The sequence below is a fragment of the Felis catus genome, chromosome B3, assembly GCF_018350175.1.
Source record: "Felis catus isolate Fca126 chromosome B3, F.catus_Fca126_mat1.0, whole genome shotgun sequence".
Taxonomy (NCBI): Eukaryota; Metazoa; Chordata; class Mammalia; order Carnivora; family Felidae; genus Felis; species Felis catus.
In genome coordinates, this window is record NC_058373.1 from 86736704 (window position 1) to 86758433 (window position 21730).

The 21730-nt window shown below is 36.4% G+C and overlaps 1 protein-coding gene across 7 annotated transcripts in view; it reads left to right on the forward strand.

The window, feature by feature from the left end:
- TTC6 (tetratricopeptide repeat domain 6) overlaps nucleotides 1–21730 on the forward strand; it is a 220311-nt gene that overhangs the window by 99443 nt on the left and 99138 nt on the right. For 6 of the 7 annotated variants that reach the window (XM_045059830.1, XM_045059826.1, XM_045059825.1 and 3 more), the window contains one exon: nucleotides 9791–9932. In XM_045059830.1, the coding sequence (XP_044915765.1) occupies nucleotides 9791–9932 (142 nt within the window). Of the gene's footprint in view, nucleotides 1–9790; nucleotides 9933–21601; nucleotide 21730 lie in introns of those variants that run through there. The other variant, XM_045059832.1, reaches the window with a different exon arrangement.

A 21730-nucleotide genomic window follows, 5' to 3' on the forward strand; every position in this document is an offset into this window, starting at 1 on the left:
CCCAAGCAGGCTCCGCACTGTCAGCACAGAGCCCGACGCGGGGCTCGAACTCATGAACCACCAGATCATGACCTGAGCTGGTCAGATGCTTAACCAACTGAGCCACCCAGACTCCCCTTGCTCTAAAATTTTTGATGCATATTGCCAGACTTCTTTCCAGAAAAATTATTCAGACTTATACTCTACCAACAATTTATCATGTCCATTTCCTTTTACCCTTATCAAATAACTAATTGTCAATCTGCTTCATTTTTTTCCTAATCTGATGAGGAAACATATCTTTTTATTACTGTATATTTTTTCACTTTAAATGATGGTGATGTCTTTTGGTTATTCTCCTTTTGAGAATTATCAATTCATATTCTGTTGGATCATCATTCATCTCTTATTGATTTATAAGTGATCTTTTTATATTAAAGATTTTAATTATTTGTTATATATGGTAGACATTTTCTTTTACTTTGTTGTTTGCTTTCTACCTTTGTTATGGTGTTTTATGCTCTCCAGAAGTTTTAATTTTTATGTAGTAAAAACTAGCAGTCATTCTCTATGCGTTCTAGTCTTGGTTTCATTCTTAGAAATGGCTTTTCTACACTTACACTTAAATGTATTTTCTCATATTTTCTTCTATCATTTTATAGCTTACTTTGATCCATCTGTAATTAACTTGATGAGAAGAATAAGCATTATTCCTTCCCCCACCAAGTGACTAGTCAAATGCATAATATCATTATTGTCAATAAATCCTCTTTTCTCACTATTTTGAAATGGCAGCTTCTCATACCTTACATTCCAATGTGTTATTGAGTCTATTTATGGACTTATGTCCTATTTTACTGACTTGTCTATGTAAAATTGCTTGTGTATTTTGTTGATCCAGCATCAATAAAGAGAGAGTTGGCAAAAAATGCTGTCTTACAAACATTGGCTGACCTTCTCAAGTCAGGTTCACCTTACAGCCAGCTTCCTGGTGGGAAGCAGTGCTTAGGCTATAGATCCCAGACCTAACTCTCCACTTGGCTTCATGTTACAAAAGAAATTCTTAACCGTGTTTTGAAAAAATGTGGACAGACTGTTAGCTCCATATGTTAAAATAGTGGCAACTGCAATAATTGGAAAACCAAAGGCTAAGTGTCAGAATTTAATGTTTAATTTCAAAATAATTAAACAAAAATAATTCCTCTTATTTATTATTGTTATAAAATAACAATAAAAACACAATACTTTAGTAAATGTGAAAAATATGCAAGAAAATGCAAAAAACCCTACAATTATTCAAAATCTTGCTATCCAGGGATACTATTTACATGCTTAAATACATGATTCCAGACTTTTCTGTATGAAAATAAGTAAGATAGAACAAAACTGGGATAATGCTGTGAACGTTTTGTGACCTGATTTTTTTAACTGTGTTGTAATTATCTTTCCATGTCAAGAAATATGGATCTGACTAATCACTTAAATCAATCAGCATATATTTTTTGTGTACCTACTGTGTGGCAGGCATAGAGTTAGGCCCTAGGGAAGCATCTGCTAACAAGAGAAATAATCCCTGCCCTCAGGGAATATGGAGATTGGCAAAGAAGAAAGGTGGTAAATTACTTATCGTGAATGGGATAATTAATACACAGAAGTGCAGGGTGCTGTGGAAACTGGAAGATTTCCTGATCATCTTGGGAGGTTTGAGGAATTGCTACTTAAATTGCAACCTGCGAGTGAATCAACATCACTTGGGAACTTGTTAAAAAAGCAGATGATTTGAAGGCATATTGAAGTTTGAGAGTCAGCTGTGGACAGTTGGAACTCATCTAAGAATTGGAAAGAAGTCCAGCATTGGAGAACGGGAGGAGCAGTGATGCAGTGGAGGTTGAGTGAAGGCATGAATCAGATCATGTAGGATTTTACAGATTCTCTGTAGGTGTGTGAGGGCATGTATATGAGGCTTTGGGGGAGAGATTCTTATTCACAGTGTATTGGGAAGCCATTGATAGAGTTTTTTGAGGAAGAAGGACATGATCAGATTTGCTGTAAGATATCACAGTCCTCATTTTGACTTTTTAGTAGCATTTGGCACAGTTGCATTAACTCTTCCTTAAAACCCTTTAATTTCTTGACCTTTGGGACTATACTCTTTTCTGGTTCTCTTTCTGTATCCCTGGCTATACCTTCTCAAGTCTCCTTTGCTGGTGTCTCCTTATCTTTTGATTTCAAAACATTGGGGTGCCCAAACTGATACTGGCACCTCTTTTCTCCCATACTTACCAAAGTGATCTTATCCAAGACCATGGCTTTAAATGTCATCTATATGCTGATGACTGTAATTTACTAAAATACATGCAGAAGGATGTTCATTGTCCTTATAGTAACTAAAAACTGAAAGTAACTTAGGTGCTTATCAATAGAATATTTTTTTATGGTGCATCCAGTGATGGGATGCATTGCAATCATGACTAAGAACGAGGTAGTGCTCTGTGCACTGAAAGAAGATAGAAGTAAATAAACAGATATGTTATTATATACACATTTTTGTGTATGTGTGGAAGAAAATTCAAGAAATTGTTAACTGTAGGGGCGCCTGGGTGGCGCAGTCGGTTAAGCGTCCGACTTCAGCCAGGTCACGATCTCGCGGTCCATGGGTTCGAGCCCCGCCTCAGGCTCTGGGCTGATGGCTCAGAGCCTGGAGCCTGTTTCCGATTCTGTGTCTCCCTCTCTCTCTCTGCCCCTCCCCCGTTCATGCTCTGTCTCTCTCTGTCCCAAAAATAAATAAAAGTTGAAAAAAAAATTAAAAAAAAAAAAGAAATTGTTAACTGTAGTCCTTTTGTTTTCATTATAGATTGTACACTAATTCCATAAAAAGTAAAACTACACTTTGTCCTATTTTTTTGCTTTATTTATATGGTGTATGTTTGCCCTTTTATTTTTAATCTTTAGTAGTTGTGTTGCTTGTAGATTGCATAGACTAGAATATTTTTAAGCCAATTTTTTTTATAACAGGTTGGATCACCCCATATGCATTTATTGCCATTATCAGTTATACTGGGTATTATTTTTGTCATCTTTGTATTCTCTCTTGTTTTAGTTCTTTGCTGTTTCCTATAATCTGTCATATTTGCTGACATTTATCTATGTATTTATTGTTTGTATCATCTGATATCTGATGTTATGAAATAAAAATCTGAAAGCAGCCTGTTTTTATTTTATTTGCAAGTAATCTGTTTCTTCTCTACTCCTCCTGGATGCTTATAGGACTTTAAGTTTTGCCTTAAATAATGTCACTAGAACATGTTTGGGAATGGATTGCTTTTTTTAAAAAAAGATAGAGTTTAAAAGTTTTTAAAGATTTATTTATTTGTTTTGAGAGAGAAAGAGTGCTTGCATGAGCCCAAGCAGGGAAGGGGCAGAAAGAGAGAGAGAGAGAGAGAGAGAGAGAGAGAGAGAGAGAGAATCCCAGGCAGGCTCTGTGTTCCATGCTGAATTCCATGACTGTGAGATCATGAATTAGATGCTTAACTGACTGAACCACCCAGGTGTCCCTAGAATACTATGTTTAGATCTTAAGTAGGAGCACTAGAAGATGCAGGTTTATATTACTAATTTAGTCATTCAGAATCCTGAAAGGTGTTGAGGGTGGGGTGGATTAGGTTATGAGAATTTTGCCTTTACACATTTTCTCTGTGATTGTTAAGACTACTATACCAGAAGCAGACCTTTTCCAGTGTTTATTCTATATGATAAAGATTATTCTAGGGGCGCCTGGGTGGCTCCCCTAGTCAGTTAAGGATCCGACTTCGGCTCAGGTCATGATCTCATGGTTCATGAGTTGAAGCCCTGTGTTGGGCTCTGTGCTGACCGTTCAGAGCCTGGAGCCTGCTTTGGATTCTGTGTCTCCCTGGGTCTCTCTGCCCTTCCCCCCACTTGCACTGTCTCTCTTAAAAATAAATAAACATAAAAAAATTTAAAAATATTATTCTAGGCCTTTTTTTCTGTGCATGCACTTACATATACATTTTACAAAAATGACATTAAGGGTGTTGTTTTCGTAGTTTATATTCCTTTGAAGATTTTTACTTTAAAACTGAAATACAGGCACATGGGTAATTATTTTGACTTACTATCTCTACTACCTATAGTTGGCAAATCAACTATATAAAGTGCACTTGCAGTTTAAAGATTTTATCTGAATCTTCTAAATATTTTGCTGATATTTGAATATGAAAATGGAAAATTTTGTATTTTCTTCCCAAGTGAAGAAAATGTAGTTCAAAGTAGGTGTAAGTGACTAGTCCATGTGTATAGGGCTGGTAAAAGCTAAGATTCAGACCTAGATCTCTTTGATTCTAAATGTGGTTTCGATTATATTCCACTGTTTTGTGAACTTGTGAAGACCCTCTCGTTTTTTTCTTTTCATGCTTCATTCTGAATACTTGTTCTCATCTTGTTTTCAGAACCAATTTTGATATAAGCTAGGAAGAATCTGAGGAGCTCTAGTCGAATAATTTGAGATATGCAAATAAAATTTTTATTTGAGATCTCAAATAAAATTTGAGAGATTTTATTTACCATTGTGTTTTGTTATTCGATCCATTGTGACCCAGTATTGGAAGCAGGGCTTCTGCTTCTATTGGGGTGGAAGTTCTTATAGTGCTTGTTCCCTCTTAAGAACTGAAATCTTGTTTCTGAGTACTAGGCCAGGGCTGGGACCTTGCTAAATATGGTAGACTTCCCTGATATTAATTACTTATTTACCTGTAGCTTGCACTGAATACTGCCTGGTTTTGTTTTCCCTATTACTGGTTTCTCCCTACTAGAATGAACCATCATCCCTTGCTAGAACTTTCTGATACTACTTCTAGTGCACCACTACCTGTGGTCTGTCATACTACATTTGGAATATTGTGTTTTATCTTCTGCTGTATGTTACTTTCCACCGTGGGTATCTGGAACTGACTTTCCCCCACTATTCCCCATTTCCTGCATTGTCTTCCATTCCTCAATGGTTAAATCTAATCCTGGCCCTACCCACATACCTTACTTAGCTTGTTCCTTGGTACATACTCCAGGCAGTGACCCAAGATATTATGCCAAAGCACATAAGACTTAATCCCTGTCTGAGGTCTAGATGGGCATATGTCACAAAAGTACATGTTTTAGAGCCATAAGAGGATCTTATCCTTCTTTTAGCCTAACCTTCTCATATTTATGGATGAGGAAACTGAGGGTAAATTTTGCAGTCCAAATCACAGTTGGTGACGGAGTTAGAAGTAGAATCAATAGTAACCTCAGTTAGATTTCCATTGTATCCATTTTTAACAAATACCCCTTATACCTAAGGAAGACTTCAGCATATTTAAAAAATACAGATTGGAATGACAGAAGTCATTTTACTATGTACTATAAAAGTTTAATAAGCTATTAGATTAGTGTATTTTTTATTTTATATAGATATTTAAAAACAGGAATTACTTGGACATTTATCTGATTTCATAACTGTCAATATGTGAAAGCTGAAATTTTTTAAAGCAAAGCAGTATCATTCCACCAGATGTCACTGTTTGCATGTAACAATGAAGTTACAATGATTAAAAATAAAATCCCCCACTACCCTAATCATATTTTGTAAAAAAATAAAATCTACATAGTTATACTCTTATTCTCCTTTAGATTTATCATTTTATTAAGATTATGGTTCCCTCAATTTTTAAAAAGTGTTCAAAGTGTTCATTACCTCTGCTACAGATTTTGAAGACTATAGTAAAGAAAATTATTTGTAATCTTCAAGAAGATGAACTCTTAAAGTCTTTTCTAGATCTAGGAGTTTGCTTTTCAAATAACATTCTTTGTAAGTTACTATTTTCTAAATTGTAGATTGTGACCTAATAAGGGGTTGTGAAATCAATTCAGTGCCTTGTGACAAGTACTTTAAAAATGTTGTGTGGAATATAATACTCTATTGCCTGTATTTTTGTGACACAACTTTTGCACATGAGCACTCTGAAAATATCCCTGTACATCTCTTCTTTGAGTTGTATAAAAGCAACTGTGAGCATCATCCTGTGAAGCCTTTAACAGGTTTTGTACCCCAACAAGCAAGATTTTAAGTTCAGTAAGGAAGGGACAGCAAAGATGTGACGGGGGAACTTCTCTGTTAGAGTCACATCCAAGAAGAGGGGAGAGTGCTGGAGGGAGAACCCTTCTTTATGCTTCATAGGATAGAGCTCATGTTCTCTTTCATGTGACTCGTAGAATATGTATGCAGAGATTTTTAAAAAGTGTTCACAGGTTAGAGCAAATGTTTTCTAAACTTCTTTGATAGCAACCTACAATAAGAAATATATGTTATATCTCTGGCCCATGGGGGACAAGTAAAGAAACTTAACTCACTCTGAGAGAGGTGGGCATGTTTCCTTCATTTAATATCCTCAATGATAATAGCAATAATAATTGAATATCAGCCACTTACTAATTACTTAATAATTGAACATGTACAATGTGACATTTCTCACGTATATTATTTCTAAGCATTAGACCCTGAAAGACCTGATCACTGTTGCTATAGATAGATGGAGAAACTGAGACCTAGAAAGGAGAAGTGACCTACCCCACATGTGAATTAGAATCTCTAGAGGAGGGATCTGGGAAGCTATAGTTTTGACAAGCTCCCAGGATATTCTTAGAATCAGGCTGTTTTAGGAAAGATTGTAGTACATCACTGGTTTTCAGTGTATATCAGAATCATCTGCAGGGCTGGTTAAAACAGGTGACTGAGTCCTACCCTGAGATTCTGATTCATTAGGTATAATGGGCAGCCAAGAATTTGCATTTTCTAGCAAGTTTGTATGTGATTTTAATGATGCTGCGTTAGGGAACACACTTTGAGAACCACTGCAATACATCATGCTGACCTGTGATTCTCAGTTCCCTGGGATAGAGTCTGGGACTGGGAACTCACAGAGGCTGTGAGACTTTTCTTGCTGAGCCAAAATACAATATGTATTCAGTATGTACTACATTTGCATCACAGAAGATAGGAAATGAATAAGAATCAGTTTTCTCTTCAAACCAGTCTATGTCTACTGTGAAAAAGATACATAGAATAAAAAATAGCATATTCTACAATGAAAGATCCGATCAAATGCAGCAGAAAAACTAGGGAAGCAAAGATGAATTTTGACTGGGCAGAGGGGGATTTATAAACGTTTCATGAGGGAGCTGCAATCTGCAAGCCTTCTTTTCATTATTTTCATAGCCATACTGTATTGTAATCTGGTTTGCCTCTCTTCCCTATTGTCCCTAAGTAATCTCAGCACCTCAGGCACCTTCTACATAGTGAATGTAGGTTGGGCCAGGAGTTAGGGGAGGGCAGTAGGATTGGCAAGTAGATGGTATCCAGACTGTGGAGGACCCTGAATGCAAAGCCCAGGAGCTTAGGTTTATACAGTGTATATAGTCATTAAAGTATTTGGAAAGGGGGTGAGTGATGACATCTCTGGCAGGGTATATAGTATGGATTGGAGAAGGGAAGGTCTAGAGGTAAGGGACCAGCAAAGATGATATCGTAGGACTCAGATGAGAGAAAATGCAGTGGACAGGAGAGACACCTTGGAAGAAGGAGCAGAACCAGTGATTACTGCTGGAAGTGGTGGAGAGATTGGATATGAAGAGATTTTCAATCCGAAATGGTGTTTTCCAAACAGGAGAATGAACTCTAGAAAGGATTAGCTCTTCTCTCTGGATATAAAGAAGGAAGAAGGGAAAGTCTGGAGAAAATTTTCAAAGTAATTGATTACTCTTTGTCCTGTAGGAACACTTGCTAATCTTGAGTAGCCTTTCACTAAGGTCCTCTATACATGTCTACCAACACTATGCACTCCAATGACTTCTTTCATTTTTCTTCCCACCAACCACACTGTCAGCGTCATTAGTGCACATTTGGAATGTGAAAAGACAGTAAGTTGGGAATTACTCTTACTACCTTGGTTTTGGCTTAGAGCTAGATAAAAATACAGCAGTGCCTCAAGGTAGCTTCTTATGTCATGCCTGTCCTTCATGATCTTAGAAATACTGACTTTGATATATGTAGTCTCTTGGCTCACTATTGCAGCCAGTAGACTTCACCCTGTTCTTTGTTTTTCCTATACATACCATTCAGGATTCAGTTGACAAAAACAGAAATATTTTTTAGCTATTTTAGGCAAACAGGGAGTTAGTAATGAGAATTTGATGCTTATAAAACCAATGGAAAGATTGGGAAAGTGGGCTGTAGGCAAGGAGGGTTTCCAGAGATGACACACAGCATGCTTAAATGTCTGCCAAGGAAGCTGCTGCTTCTAGCATAGTCAGGAAGGTAGTAAATCTGGAAGCCAGTACTGGGAACATACCACCCTAGCTATGATTCAGGGATCTAGTGGCCTCTATTGTTACAGCTTTAGACTCTGAAACCACAGTATGTCTGTTTGATATGCTCGCTGCTCACTGCCCCTCCCCCCCAAAAAAAGAAAAGCAACCTACAAAAGGACTACTATTAACTGAAGCACTGCTACAGTAGAACTCGATGTTGCCATGACTGTTTGCTAACAAAAACATCAGAACTTTCTGCTTTCCAAATTGTATGCTGAGTGCATCTCATTAGTGGATCCTAACTCACATCTAGGACACTGGCTGCAAGAGAGTTTTACTTCTTCATCCTCAGTAGTTCAGGAAAGCACATTAGAAGGAGGATAATTGGGTGTTGAGTGGCCGTCTACTATATTCACCATATTGGCAGTTGAACTTTATCTTCTCTTTGAATTCAAATATTTGACTAGTTGGGATAGGAGGCTTTTCTCCATGACTCTACTTTGGCAAGCCCTATTTCCATGAGCCTAACTTTGGGTGGACCTGTTTTTTCTAAGAGCTGGTATGATAGAATATGAAGGTTTCAGCATATTATTAAGTAACTAAAGTGAGTTGGGTGGTTTGTGAACTTTTAGTCTTCACATTTGATGACTCATAAAGTGATTGCCTATTCACATAAGGGTATATCAAAAAGTGGAACACTGGCTTCCGTGTGAAATTGATATAGCTATAGTCTGTGCAGGCTCATTTTATATCCTTTTATAATTCTTTTACAGTAATTATAAAAATTAGTACAAATTAATACCAAATTTAATACAAAATTAATGTATTTTAAAGCAGTTCATAAATTAATGACACATCTTGCCTTCAAATTTTCATTTAGCTTATGTCTTTGGCTTAATTAAGACTTTTGTTTATAATTTTTATATTATAATTTTTTGTATTATAATTTTTGTTTATATTTTTTGTATAATTTTATATAATTTTTATATATATATAGTTTGTAGCCTAGAAAGGAAGATAAATGCCATAGATTTTTTGTTCATCTTGGCAAGATGTGAATCAAGAAGAGAAAACTTTAATGTGAGAAGGCAGTTCTTCTTGGGCTGACACTTTACTTCACTCTAAGAAATGAGACCATTTCCTATGGGCTTTGAGTGGGGAACAGGTTAACCATCAGAAGGTAGAGACCTTTTTACCTCTTTTGTAATCAGACTTTTACAGGATGAATTTGTTATTCTAATATAGTAAAACCATCATGAAGGTTACTATTAAAATGTATGCAGAACCACAGAAAAATTATTTTGAATTATTTCCCATTTCAGACTGTCTGACTTCTGCACAATTTCTGCTTATTACAGATATCAAATGTCGGTGTGTTTATTTCAGCAGAGATATGAAATGAGTCTCATCAGTGACTTAACAAACCAATGTATTGTTTTTTATCATACTGTAGAATATTGCAAGGAAATCCTGTTGTGGGTGATAATCAAGAACATGTTGCCATCCTTCCAACACCACCAGTGATACTACCTGATTTGGCACAAGGAACTAGACAGCGTGCTCAGAAACCACACCTACAACTCTTGGGAGAGGAAGTAAGAGCTTACCTTAATAGTACTTTTCTCTACCTCACAGCTCTTGAACCTTTTGGTTTCAGGACCCTTTTTGTAATCTTAAGAATTTTTGAGGACCTCAATAATTATTTATGTAGGTTATATCTATTGGCATTTACAGTTGTTGGGAATTGGGGCACCTGGGTGGCTCAGTTGGTTCAGTGTCCAACTTCAGCTCAGGCCATGATCCCACAGTTCATGAGTTCCAGCCCCACATTGGGCTGTCAGTGCAGAGCCCACTTCGGATCCTCTGTATCCACCCCCTCCCATGCCCCTCCCTTGCTTGCTCTCTCTCTCTCTCTCAAAAATAAATAAACTTAAAAAACAAAGAAACAAACAACAAATGTTGGGAATTAAAACTGAGAAAATGCTAAATGTTTATTTTTTATTTATTAAAAATAACACTAATAGGGCACTTGGGTGGCTCAGTTGGTTAACTGTCCGACTTCGGCTCAGGTCATGATCTCACAGTTCATGAGTTTGAGCCCCACGTCAGCTCTGTGCTGACAGCTCAGAGCCTGGAGCTTGCTTCTGATTCTGTGTCTTTCTCTCTCTGCTCCTCCCCCACTTGCATTCTGTCTCTCAAAAATGAATAAACATTTAAAAAATAACACTAATACAGTAATATGTTAACATAAAATGAATTTTTATGAAAAATAATTATATTTTTGAAAACAAAATTTTAATGAGAAAACTAGGGTTGGCTTACATGTTTTGCAATCTTTAATGTGTAGCTTGCTGGAAGATGGCTGGATTCTCATGACTGCTTCTGCATTCAATTTTGTGGTAGGTTGTTTTGGTTGAAATATACGAGGAAAATTCTGGTCTCACACAGATAGGTAGTTGGAAAATATTACTTTAACATACTTTTAACATAATAATGGATATTTTCCTTTGTTAATATGCCAAAACTTAATAAGTGGTAGTTTCTTGGAAGTTGTTGCAAGATTTATACTTCTGGGGAAGATGGTGAAAAAGTATTTTTACTCTTCCCTATTCTTCCTGCTAAGTACAATTAAAAATGCTGATTGTTACAAACATAAAAGAGTCTTGAAAAGTGGAAAACAGGGGTGCCCCGGGGGCTCAGTCGGTTAAGCATCTGACTTCTGCTCAGGTCATTATCTTACGGTTCATGAGATCGAGCCCCGTGTCAGTGCTGACAGCATGGAGCCTGGAGCCTACTTTGGATTCTGTGTCTCCGTCTCTCTTTACTCCTCCCTCACTTACAGTCTCTCTCTCTCTCTCTCTCTCTCTCTCTCTCTCTCTCTCTCTCAAAAATAAACATTAAAAAAAAGAAAAATGGAGAACAAAGCACATTAATTAGAAATGTTGGCATCCAAGAAATGACATGGCTGTGAGTTAGTTCCTTGGGTTTTCTTTTTTGCTTCATATATACTAGACTTGGAGTTGAAAACGATGTTAATATAGAAGCAAAGATAGGCAAAGGAAAAAAAAGCCTCAACAAAAACCTGCTCTCTTTAGCCAAAGAACCAGGAAAGGGGCAGCCTAGCAAGACAGAAAAGTTTTAGACAGTAGCTGCTCTATTCCAGTTAAACACCAAAGGAAAAACAGTGGCCCTACCCCCTACCATCAAAAGCCTATTGGGAAATTGAAACTTAACTCTTGATAAGAGTTAATGAGGCACTCTTCCACCCCTGCCAGGGTCATATCAAAGAAGACTGCATGTGGAGCTGGGACTTTAATCTTAACAGAGTGTTAAAGAGATCCCCCTCCTGTTGTCAGTTGAAACCACATGGGGATCTTGGACTTCTATCCCCAAGTATCAGTAATGACCACACCTCCCCTTCCCCACTTTGATGGTATCAGAGGAAGCCCAGTGGAGGGTCACCTAAAACAGAAAGGGTAAATAAATAAGATCAAGAGTCAATAACATTTTTCACAGAAATAGAATAAACAGTCCTGAAATACGTATGGGGCCACAAAAGATACTGAATGGCCAAAGCAATCTTGAAAAAGAACAAAGCTGGAGACATCATGCTTCCTGATTTAAAACTATATTATAAAGTTATAGTAATCAAAACAGTATGGTAATGTGGTGCCTTGCATGGCTCAGTTGGTTAAACGTTGGACTTCAGCTCAGGTCATGATCTCATGGTTTATGAATTTGAGCCCCATATAGGGCTCTGCACTGACAGTGTGGAGTCTGCTTGTGATTCTCTCTCTCTCTCCTTCTCCCTCTTTCTCTGTCCCTCCCCTACTCTCTCTCTTTCTTTCTCTCTCTCAAAATAATAAATAAAACAAAAACAAAAAACAATATGGTGTTTCCATAAAAACAGACACATAGATCAATGGAGCAGAATAGAGAGCCTAGAAATAAATCTAGGCTCAATTAATGGTCAATTAATTTATGACAAAGGAGCCAAGAGTATACAGTGGGGAAAGGACAATCTCTTCAATAAATGATGTTGAGAAAATTGGACAGCCACATGCAAAAGAATGAAACTGGACCACTATCTTATACCATACACAAAACTTAACTAAAAATGGTTTAATTGCTTGAGTGTAAAATCTGAAACCATAAAAACTCCTCGAAGAAAATAGGTGGTAATCTCCTTAATATTGGTCTTGGCAATGATTCTTTGGATTTAGCATCAAAAGCAAAGGTACCAGAAGCAAAAGTGAGTAAGTAGGAGTATATAAAACTAAAAAGCTTCTGCAAAGCAAAGGAAACTATCAACAAAATGAAAAGGCAGCTTACAGACTGGGAGAATATATTTGCAAATAATATATATGATAAGGTGTTAATATCCAAAATATATAAAGAACTCATACAACTCAAAGGCAAAAAAACAATCCAATTAAAAAATGGGCAGAGGATCTGAATAGAGATTTTTCCAGAAAAGATACAGATGGCCTACAGTTACATGAAAAGATGCTCAAGATCACTAATCACCAGGGAAATGCGAATCAAAACCACAATGAAATATCACCTCACACCTTTTAGAGTGGCTATCATCAAAAGGACAAGAAATAACAAGTGTTGATGAAGATATGGAGAATAGGGAATTCTTGTACTCTGCTAGTAGGAATGTAAGTAGGTATAGCCACTGTGGAAAACAGGTTCCTTAAAAAATTAAAAATAGGACTACCACATGATCCAACAATCCCACTTCTAGACATTTGTCCAAAGAAAATTAAAACACTAAGTTGAAAAGATACATGCAACCCCCCATGTTTCGTGCAACACTATTTATAATAGCCAAAATATGGAAGCAATGTAAGTGTCCACTGATGGATGAATGTGAAAGAAAATGTGACACACACACACACACACACACACACACACATACACAATCACACACACAGGAGTATTCAACCATAAAAAAGAATGAAATCTTGCCATTTGTGACAACATTGATGGACCTTGAAGGCATTTTGCTAAGTGAAATAAACCATATAGAGAAAGACAAATGATCTTGCTTCTATGTAGAATCTTACCCCCTCCCAAACTCCAAAAAACCAAGCTCATAGATACAGAGAACAGATTGGTGGTTGCCAAAGGTGAGGGGTGGGGAGGTGGGTGAAGGTGAAGGGGATCAAAAGCTACAAATTACTAGTTTTAAGATAAATAAGTCATGGGGATGTAATGTACAGCATGAAGACTACAGTTAATTATACTGTATTGCATATTTGAAAGCTGCTGAGAGAATAGATCTTAAAAGTTTCTTTTTATAAGAAAAGAAATTCTGTAACTATATATAGTGATGAATGTTAACCTGACTTATTGTGGTGATCATTTTGCAACATATACAAATATTGAATCATTATATTATACACCTGAAAATAATATAATGTTATATGTCAATTATATCTCAATTATAAAAATAAAGAGAAGGGAAATAGAAAGTCTTCGGAAAGAAATTGAAAATATAGGGGAGAAACAGAAAACATTTTAGAATTAAAAACATAATAACTGAAATAAAAAGCTTAGTGGATGGGCTCAAAAGTAGAGTGGCAGAGACAGGAATCAGTGAAGTTGAAGATAGAACAATAGAATTTATCCAGTCTGAACAACAAAGAGAAATAAACTGAAAAAAAATAGACTTGTGGGAACAGGTCCCTTGACCTGTGGGAATATTACCAAAGATCTAACATTTGTGTTGTTGCAGCCCTGCAAGGAGAAGAAAAAGAAGAGATAGAGGTGACTGAAAATGTGTAAGAAGAAATGATGGCTGAAAAACTCTGAATTTGGAAAAATACAAACATATTTAGGAACCTGAGCAAACCCCAAGCAGGAAAAATCTAAAGAAATTTGTACTAAGTCACATAATACTAAAACTTATGAGAAGTAATGACATAGAAAAAAACCTTGAAAGAACCAAGAAACAGTATGTTACCTGTAGGAGAAAAACAATTTGAATGGCAGTGGATTTCTCATCAGAAACTATGGAGGCCAGAAATCAGTCCTGTATCTGGAGAAAATATCCTTTGGGAATAAAAGGGAATCAAGACATTTTCAGACGAAAGGAAACAGAGAATTTGTTGCTGGCAGATTTGCCCTAAAAAAATGACTAGAGGAAGTTCTCTAAACAGGAAAAAAATGATGAAAAGAAGAATCTTGGAGTATCTGGAAGGAACAAAAACATTCAAAGCAAAAATATGAGTAAATGCATTAGTTTCCTTCTCCTTTTTGAGTATTCTAAATTATGTTTGTCAGTTGAAACAAAAATTATGTTATTAAATGTATATGGAGGAAATGTTTAAAATAATTATATTATAAATGGGGAAGGGTAAGGAGACATAAAGGGAGGCAAGGTTTCATATTACTCAAACTGGTAAAATGATGACATTTGTAGACTTTGATAAGTTATTTTTACATAATGTAATTCCTAGAACAAAACTAAAAAGCTATAGAAAGAGATACACTCAAAAACACCATAGATAAATAAAAGTGGAATTTAAAACTATATCCAGGCAATAGGAAGGCAGGAAAAAGAAAACAGAAAAACAAAAAATACCAGATAGAGCAAACAAAACAAAAAAATGAAATAGCACACTATATCCATAAGTTATATGTAAATTGTCTAAATACACCAATTATGTGACAGAGATTGTAGATTAAAAGAGCATGACTCAGGGGGTGCCTGGGTGGCGCAGTCGGTTAAGCGTCCGACTTCAGCCAGGTCACGATCTCACGGTCCGTGAGTTCGAGCCCCGCGTCGGGCTCTGGGCTGATGGCTCAGAGCCTGGAGCCTGTTTCCGATTCTGTGTCTCCCTCTCCCTCTGCCCCTCCCCCATTCATTCTCTGTCTCTCTCTGTCCCCAAAATAAATAAACGTTGAAAAAAAAATTTAAAAAAAAAGAGCATGACTCAGTATATAGTGTCTACGAGTAACTGACTTTAGTTATGATGATATGGGAAGGTTGAAAGCAAAAGGGTAAAAAAAGGTATAGCATGCAAACATAAATCAAAGAAAAGCAGGTTATTAATATTATTATTAATATCATTAATATCAGAAAAAGTAGACTTTCAAGCGAAGGAAGTTATCAGAGACAGGGGCATTATACTGTGATAAAAGTGCCAACCTACCAGGAAGACATGGCAGTCTTAAGAAGTATGTGCACCAAAGAACAGACCTACAAAATATGTGCAGCAAAAACTAAATGAGAAATGGGATATTCCACATTTACAGTTGGAGAGTTCAACATCCCTCTGTAAGTAATTAATAAAACATTTGGAGAGAAAATCTGCAAGGATGTAGAAGAACTCAAAAACTCCATTAAGCAATAGAATCTAGTTGAAATTATATATGATTACACCCAACAAAAACAGAATACACGTTTTTTTCAAGTTCTCATAGGACATATACCAAGACAGAGCAAATCCATAATGGAATCAACTTAGATATCAATAACAAAGATAACAGAAAATATCCAAATAGCTAGAAGCTAAACAATAAAGTTATAAGTAATTGTGGCTTAACAAGAAAGTCTCAACAGATAGAAAACCATATAGAAAATCAATTGAACAGAATTACAATGAACATATAACATATCAGAATGTGTGGCACACAGTTAAAGCACTGCTGAAAGGGAAATTTATAGCACTAAATGCTTACCGTAGAAAAGACAAAGTATCGGGGTGCCTGGGTGGCTCAGTTGGTTAAGCGTCCGACTTCAGCTCAGGTCATGATCTCACACCCTGTGGGTTCGAGCCCTGCATCGGGCTCTGTGCTGACAGCTCAGAGCCTAGAGCCTGCTTCCGACTCTGTGTCTCCCTCTCTCTCTGCTCCTCCCCTGCTCATGCTCTGTCTCTCTCTGTCACAAAAATAAATAAAAACATTTTAAAAAATGAAAAGACAAAGTATCAATAAATAATTTTAAAACATTTTTGAGTTTTATTTGTTTATTTTGAGAGGGAGATGGAGAGAAAGCATACATGAGCAGGTGAGGAGCAGAGGGAGAGAAGGGGGGAGAGAATCTCAAGCAGGCTCCACATGGTTAGCAGAGAACCTTATGTGGGGCTCGAACCTGGGAACCCCAAGATCATGACCAAGTCAAAACCAAGAGTCATCTGCTGAAGCGACTGAGCTACTCAGGTGCCCCTAAATAAATAATTTAAGCTTATACCTCAGAAACCTAAAAAAAGAGCAAAATAAAAAGTAAGCAAAGGGAAGGAATAATAAAGGGCAGAAATCAGTAAAATTGAAAACAGAAAATATAGAGAAAATCAATGCAACAAAATCTAATTCTTTGAAAAGATCAATAAAATTGATCTCTAACAAGACTGACAAGAAAAAAAAGAAAGGACACAAGTTAACCGATATTAGAAATGAAATGCGAGATGTCCCTAAAGATCTTTCAGATGTCAAAAGAATAAGGGAACACTATGAGTGACTCTACACATATAAATTTGACAACTTAGATGAAATGGAGCAGTTCCTCAGAAAACAAAGCTGCCACAGCTCACTCATTATGAATGAAGTAGATAATTTGAATAGCCTTATAACTATTAAGGAAATTGAATTATTAAAAATGTGTTTTTGTTTGAGTATAGTTGACATACAATGTTACATTACTTTCAGGTATATAATATAGTGGTTCAGCTTCTTTAACCTTTATGCTGTATGCATAGTGCATATATATGCATAGCTGCAAGTGCATCTACCTTCTCTCACCATATAACACTATTCCAATATCATTGACTGTATTCCCTACACTGTGTTTTTCATTCCCATGACTTATTCACTCCATAATAAGAAGCTGTATCTCCCAATACACTTCACCCATTTTTGCCCGTTCTCCACCTTCCTTCCCTCTGGCAACAATCAGTTGGTTCTCTATATTTATAGGTCTGATTCTGCTTTTTGTTTATTCATTTCATTTTTTATATTCCACATGTGAGTGAAATCATATGGTATTTGTCTTTCTCAGTCTGACTTACTTCACTTAGAATAATACCCTCTAGGCTCATTCATGTCACAAATGGCACCATCTTATCCTTTTCTATGGCTGTGTAATATTCCTGTGTGTGTGTGTGTGTGTGTGTGTGTGTGTGTGTGTGTTTACATACTACATCTTCCTTATCCATTCATCTATTGATAGACACTTAGGTTGCTTCCTAAGTAAATAATGCTGCAACAACCATAGGGGTACCACACATCTTTTCAAATTTGTGTTTCATTTTCTTCAGATGAATACCCAGTAGCGGAATTATTGGATCATATGGAATTTCTATTTTTAATTTTTTGAGGAACCTCCATACAGTTTTCCAGTGGCTGCACCAGTTTACATTTCCACCAACAGTGCAAAAGGGTTCCTTTCTCTCCACATCCTCATCAGCACTTGTTATTTTTTAGTCTTTTTTATTTTAGCCATTCTGACAGGTGTAAGGTGATATCTTGTGATTTTGATTTTCATTTCCACTAATGAGTGGTGATGTTGAGCATCTTTTTATGTATCTGTTGGCCATCTGTATGCCTTCTTTGGAAAAATGCCTACTCAGGTCTTGTGCCCAGTTTTTTGAAGTATTTTTTAAAGTTTATTTATTTTGAGAGAGAGAGAGTGCACAAGTGCACACAAGTGAGGGAGGGGCAGAGAGAGAAGGAGACAGAGAATCTTAAGTAGGTTCCATGCTGTCAGTGCAGACCCTTATGTGGGGCTTGAATTCATGAACAGTGAGATCATGACCTGAGCCGAGATAATGATTCGGTCGCTTAATGGACTGAGCCACCGAGATGCCTCTTCTGCCCAATTTTTTTAATTAGATTTTTTTTGTGTGTGTGTTGAATTATATAAGTTCTTTATATGTTTTGGTATTAGCCCCTTATCAAATATATAATTCGCAAATATTTTCTCCCATTCAGTAGGCTGCCTTTTCATTTTGTTGATGGTTTCCTTTGCTGAGCAAAAGCTTTTTATTTTGATGTAGTCCTAATAATTTATTTTTGCTTTAATTTCCCTTGTCTTAGGAGACATATCTAGGAAAATGTTACTGTAGGGCTTACATTTAGATCTTTTTCCATTTTGAGTGTATTTTTGTGTATGGTGTTAGAAAGTGGTCCAGTTTTCCCCAGCATCGTTTATTGAAGAGACTTTCCTCCATTGTACATTCCTGCTTCCTTTGCCATAGATTAATTGGCTATGTATGTGTGGGTTTATTTCTGGGCTCTCTATTCTGTTCTACTGAGCCATGTGTCGTACTGTTTTGATTACTCCAGCTTTGTAGTATATTTTGAAATCAGGAATTGTGACACCTTCAGCTTTGTTCTTTTTTCTCAAGATTGCTTTGGCTATTCAGGCTCTTTACTGGTTTCATACAAATTTTAGTATTATTTGTTCAAGTTCTGTGAAAAATGCTGGTGGGGATTGCACTGAAATTATTGCTTTGGGGAATATGGACATTTTAATGATATTAATTCTTCCAATCCATGAGCATGAAATATCTTTTTGTTTGTGTCATCTTCAATATCTTTAATCAGTGTTTTATAGTTTTCAGAGTACATATCTTTCACCTCCTTGGTTAAGTTTATTCCTAGGTAAGTATTTTATTATTTTTGATACAATCGTAAATGAAATTATTTTCTTAATATCTCTTTCTGCTACTTTGTTATTAGTGTATAGAAACTCAACCAATTTCTGGGTGTTAATTTTGTATCATGCAACTTTACTGAATCCATTTATTCTAGTAGTTTTTTTGGTGGAGTCTTTATGGAGGAAATTGAATTCTTAATTTAAAAAAATCCCCTCTCAACCCTCTGGAAAACATTTCAGCAGTCTTTTTTTTTTTTTTTTAACTGAACATGCAACTACCAGCCAGCAATAAAAAGGAATGAACTCTTGATGTATGCAACTATAAGGATGAATCTTCAGAGAATTATGCTAAAAAAAGCATTTTTAAAAGATTACATACCTTATGGTTTCCTTACATAACATTCTTGAAGTGACAAAATTATAGGAATGGAAGACAGATTAGTGGTATCTAGGGTTTAAGCATGGGGTGTGGGATGGGTGTGTCTATAAAAGGACAACATGAGGGATCCTTGTGGTAGTATTAATGTTAATATTTGTTTGTGATATTGTACTATAGTCTTGCAAGATGTTACCTTTGAGGGAAACTAGTATAGACGGGATTTCTCATTATTTAATATTTCTTAAAACTGCATGTGAATCTATAATTATCTCAAAATAAAGAAGTTCAATAAAAAATTGTGATTGTTAGATCACAACAAAGCAATTAAACTTCGTTATTAATATTGAATGATAATTTGTGTAGCTGAAAGAGAATGTATTAAATGATAATTCCTACAGCTAAACATTTTTCTTGCGAATGAAAGCAGAAACCATATCGATGACTTTTTCATACCTTGATACATTAAAATCTATTGGTTTTTTGTACTTGCAATGTATTTTTTTTACCCATTTGTTATTTTGTAACATTGTACCTTGGTTATTTGGAAAATATTGTTCATCAAGTTATGTAGATCTTCAAAAGTTGGTACATTTCACTATAATATCAAAATACCGTATTTTTAATATTATCAGAAAAAGGTTTTAGGATTGTGTTAGAAGGTGGAGGAGGGACAGCAAAGTATCCTCCAGACTGAGAAGGCACTTTATGACTGAAAAAGCAAGGAAACCACTCCATACCATTTATAGTTTTATTCAGGGTAACTTACTGACAAGGGGGATTGGGCAGACAAACTACTCAGGTACTATGCAGCTATTCTCTGTCCAATCTGGACCCTAATCTTTAGCTTTTGTAGAGTGAGGGGCATTTTGGTGAGGTTAAAAGGTAGTTATCAAAAGTGGTGGCATCTGTGCACCAGTCAGCTCTACTAGTTACCAAAAGCGGAGCCTTCTGTGAACCACTTTAAGGGAGATCAGAATGAGCCTTCCCACATTCCTGTCAGTGTATACATCAACCTCCATGGGGTCTGCCATGTGGCCCTGAGGGAGGTCATTGCACGGGCATGGACAAGGTGGAGGGCCAAAGATGGAGTCAGTGTGCTCAGCAGTCTTCTACATTGGGAACCTGACAGGCTCATGGTGAGGGGCACAAATTTTCCAAAATTCTAATTTTGGCTAAATGCTTAAATTGTTTCATTGGCACAGGCACTATAAGTGGTTTTATTTGAAATGACAGGATTTCTTCATTTAGTTTCAAGAAAATGCTTGCCACATATCCAAGTCTGAATGACCAGTTTGATGTGTGTCTTGTCAAAGTGAAAATGGTGGCAGGTTCAGTTCACAACTCTAACAATAGCACGTGTTTTTCCTCAAATCCACCATTCTGCGGCCACCGAAACACTTTATGTGTAATTCTCATTTAGTCACATTGATGTGTGCTTACAAAATAAAGATGTGTTCTTAACAATTTTTCCTGCCTTCTGGTGTGCATTTTTAAGGTGCTGCTGCCTTGATTCATGGTAAGGTGCCATCAGTTTTACTCAATGTTTTTTTTTTTTGTTTGTTTGTTTGTTTGTTTTGCACCATCAGTGCAAATTTCAACACAGAGAAAAAGGCAAGGAGCCTCTTAATATTATTGAAGAAATAGTTTTCAGGTGTGGAAAGGTATTGAAAAGGTCTTGAAAAGACCCTCGAAAAGATCTTGAGCTCTTCAGAGTCTCAGACCACATTTTGAAAAGTCTCGTTCATCCTTATGTTTCACTTCTCTGAAGCTTGACTCATCCCTGGGAACTAATTTGCATGTCTCTGTCCCTTAGTGAACAGAATATTCTGACCTTGGCTCTTCAGTGTGAACAGGAGTTATTGTATGGGGTTGTAATGTACATAGTAACCACAGGGGCTGTGCAGGTGCTATTACACTATATCAGCCTGGTTGCTTAATAGTAATTTACTTTGCTGTGCAATCCCTGTCTTCCTGTTGAGTACTAGCAGCCACCAACCCTGTCATTTCTAACTATTTTCCTAGTTCTTCTCTTAGAAAGTTCTGAGCATTGCAGGGGAAATCAGTTTACCATGATGAGTGTTTCTTTACCAGTTTAATTTGATAAATTCTCTCCTGAAGGTGCACCTGTGCTTTTCCTTAATAGCAAAGTGCTGTTGCTTGGTGATAGATTTTCCTCTCTTCCCTCTTTGAGTGTCATATCTTGCTTACTTCTAGGGGAATAATTTTATTCTGGATGCTTAAGCTGCTGGAAGTCTATCTACTACACAGAAGGAATTACTGTATTGTATGTATCCTATCATTTGAATGCCTGAAATCTTCTTAATTTCTAGTTGATCTTTGGAAGAAGAGTTGTCAGATGATTTTGGAAGATTTTATTCATCTTTTAGCAAGGACTTCCTGGTTGTAGG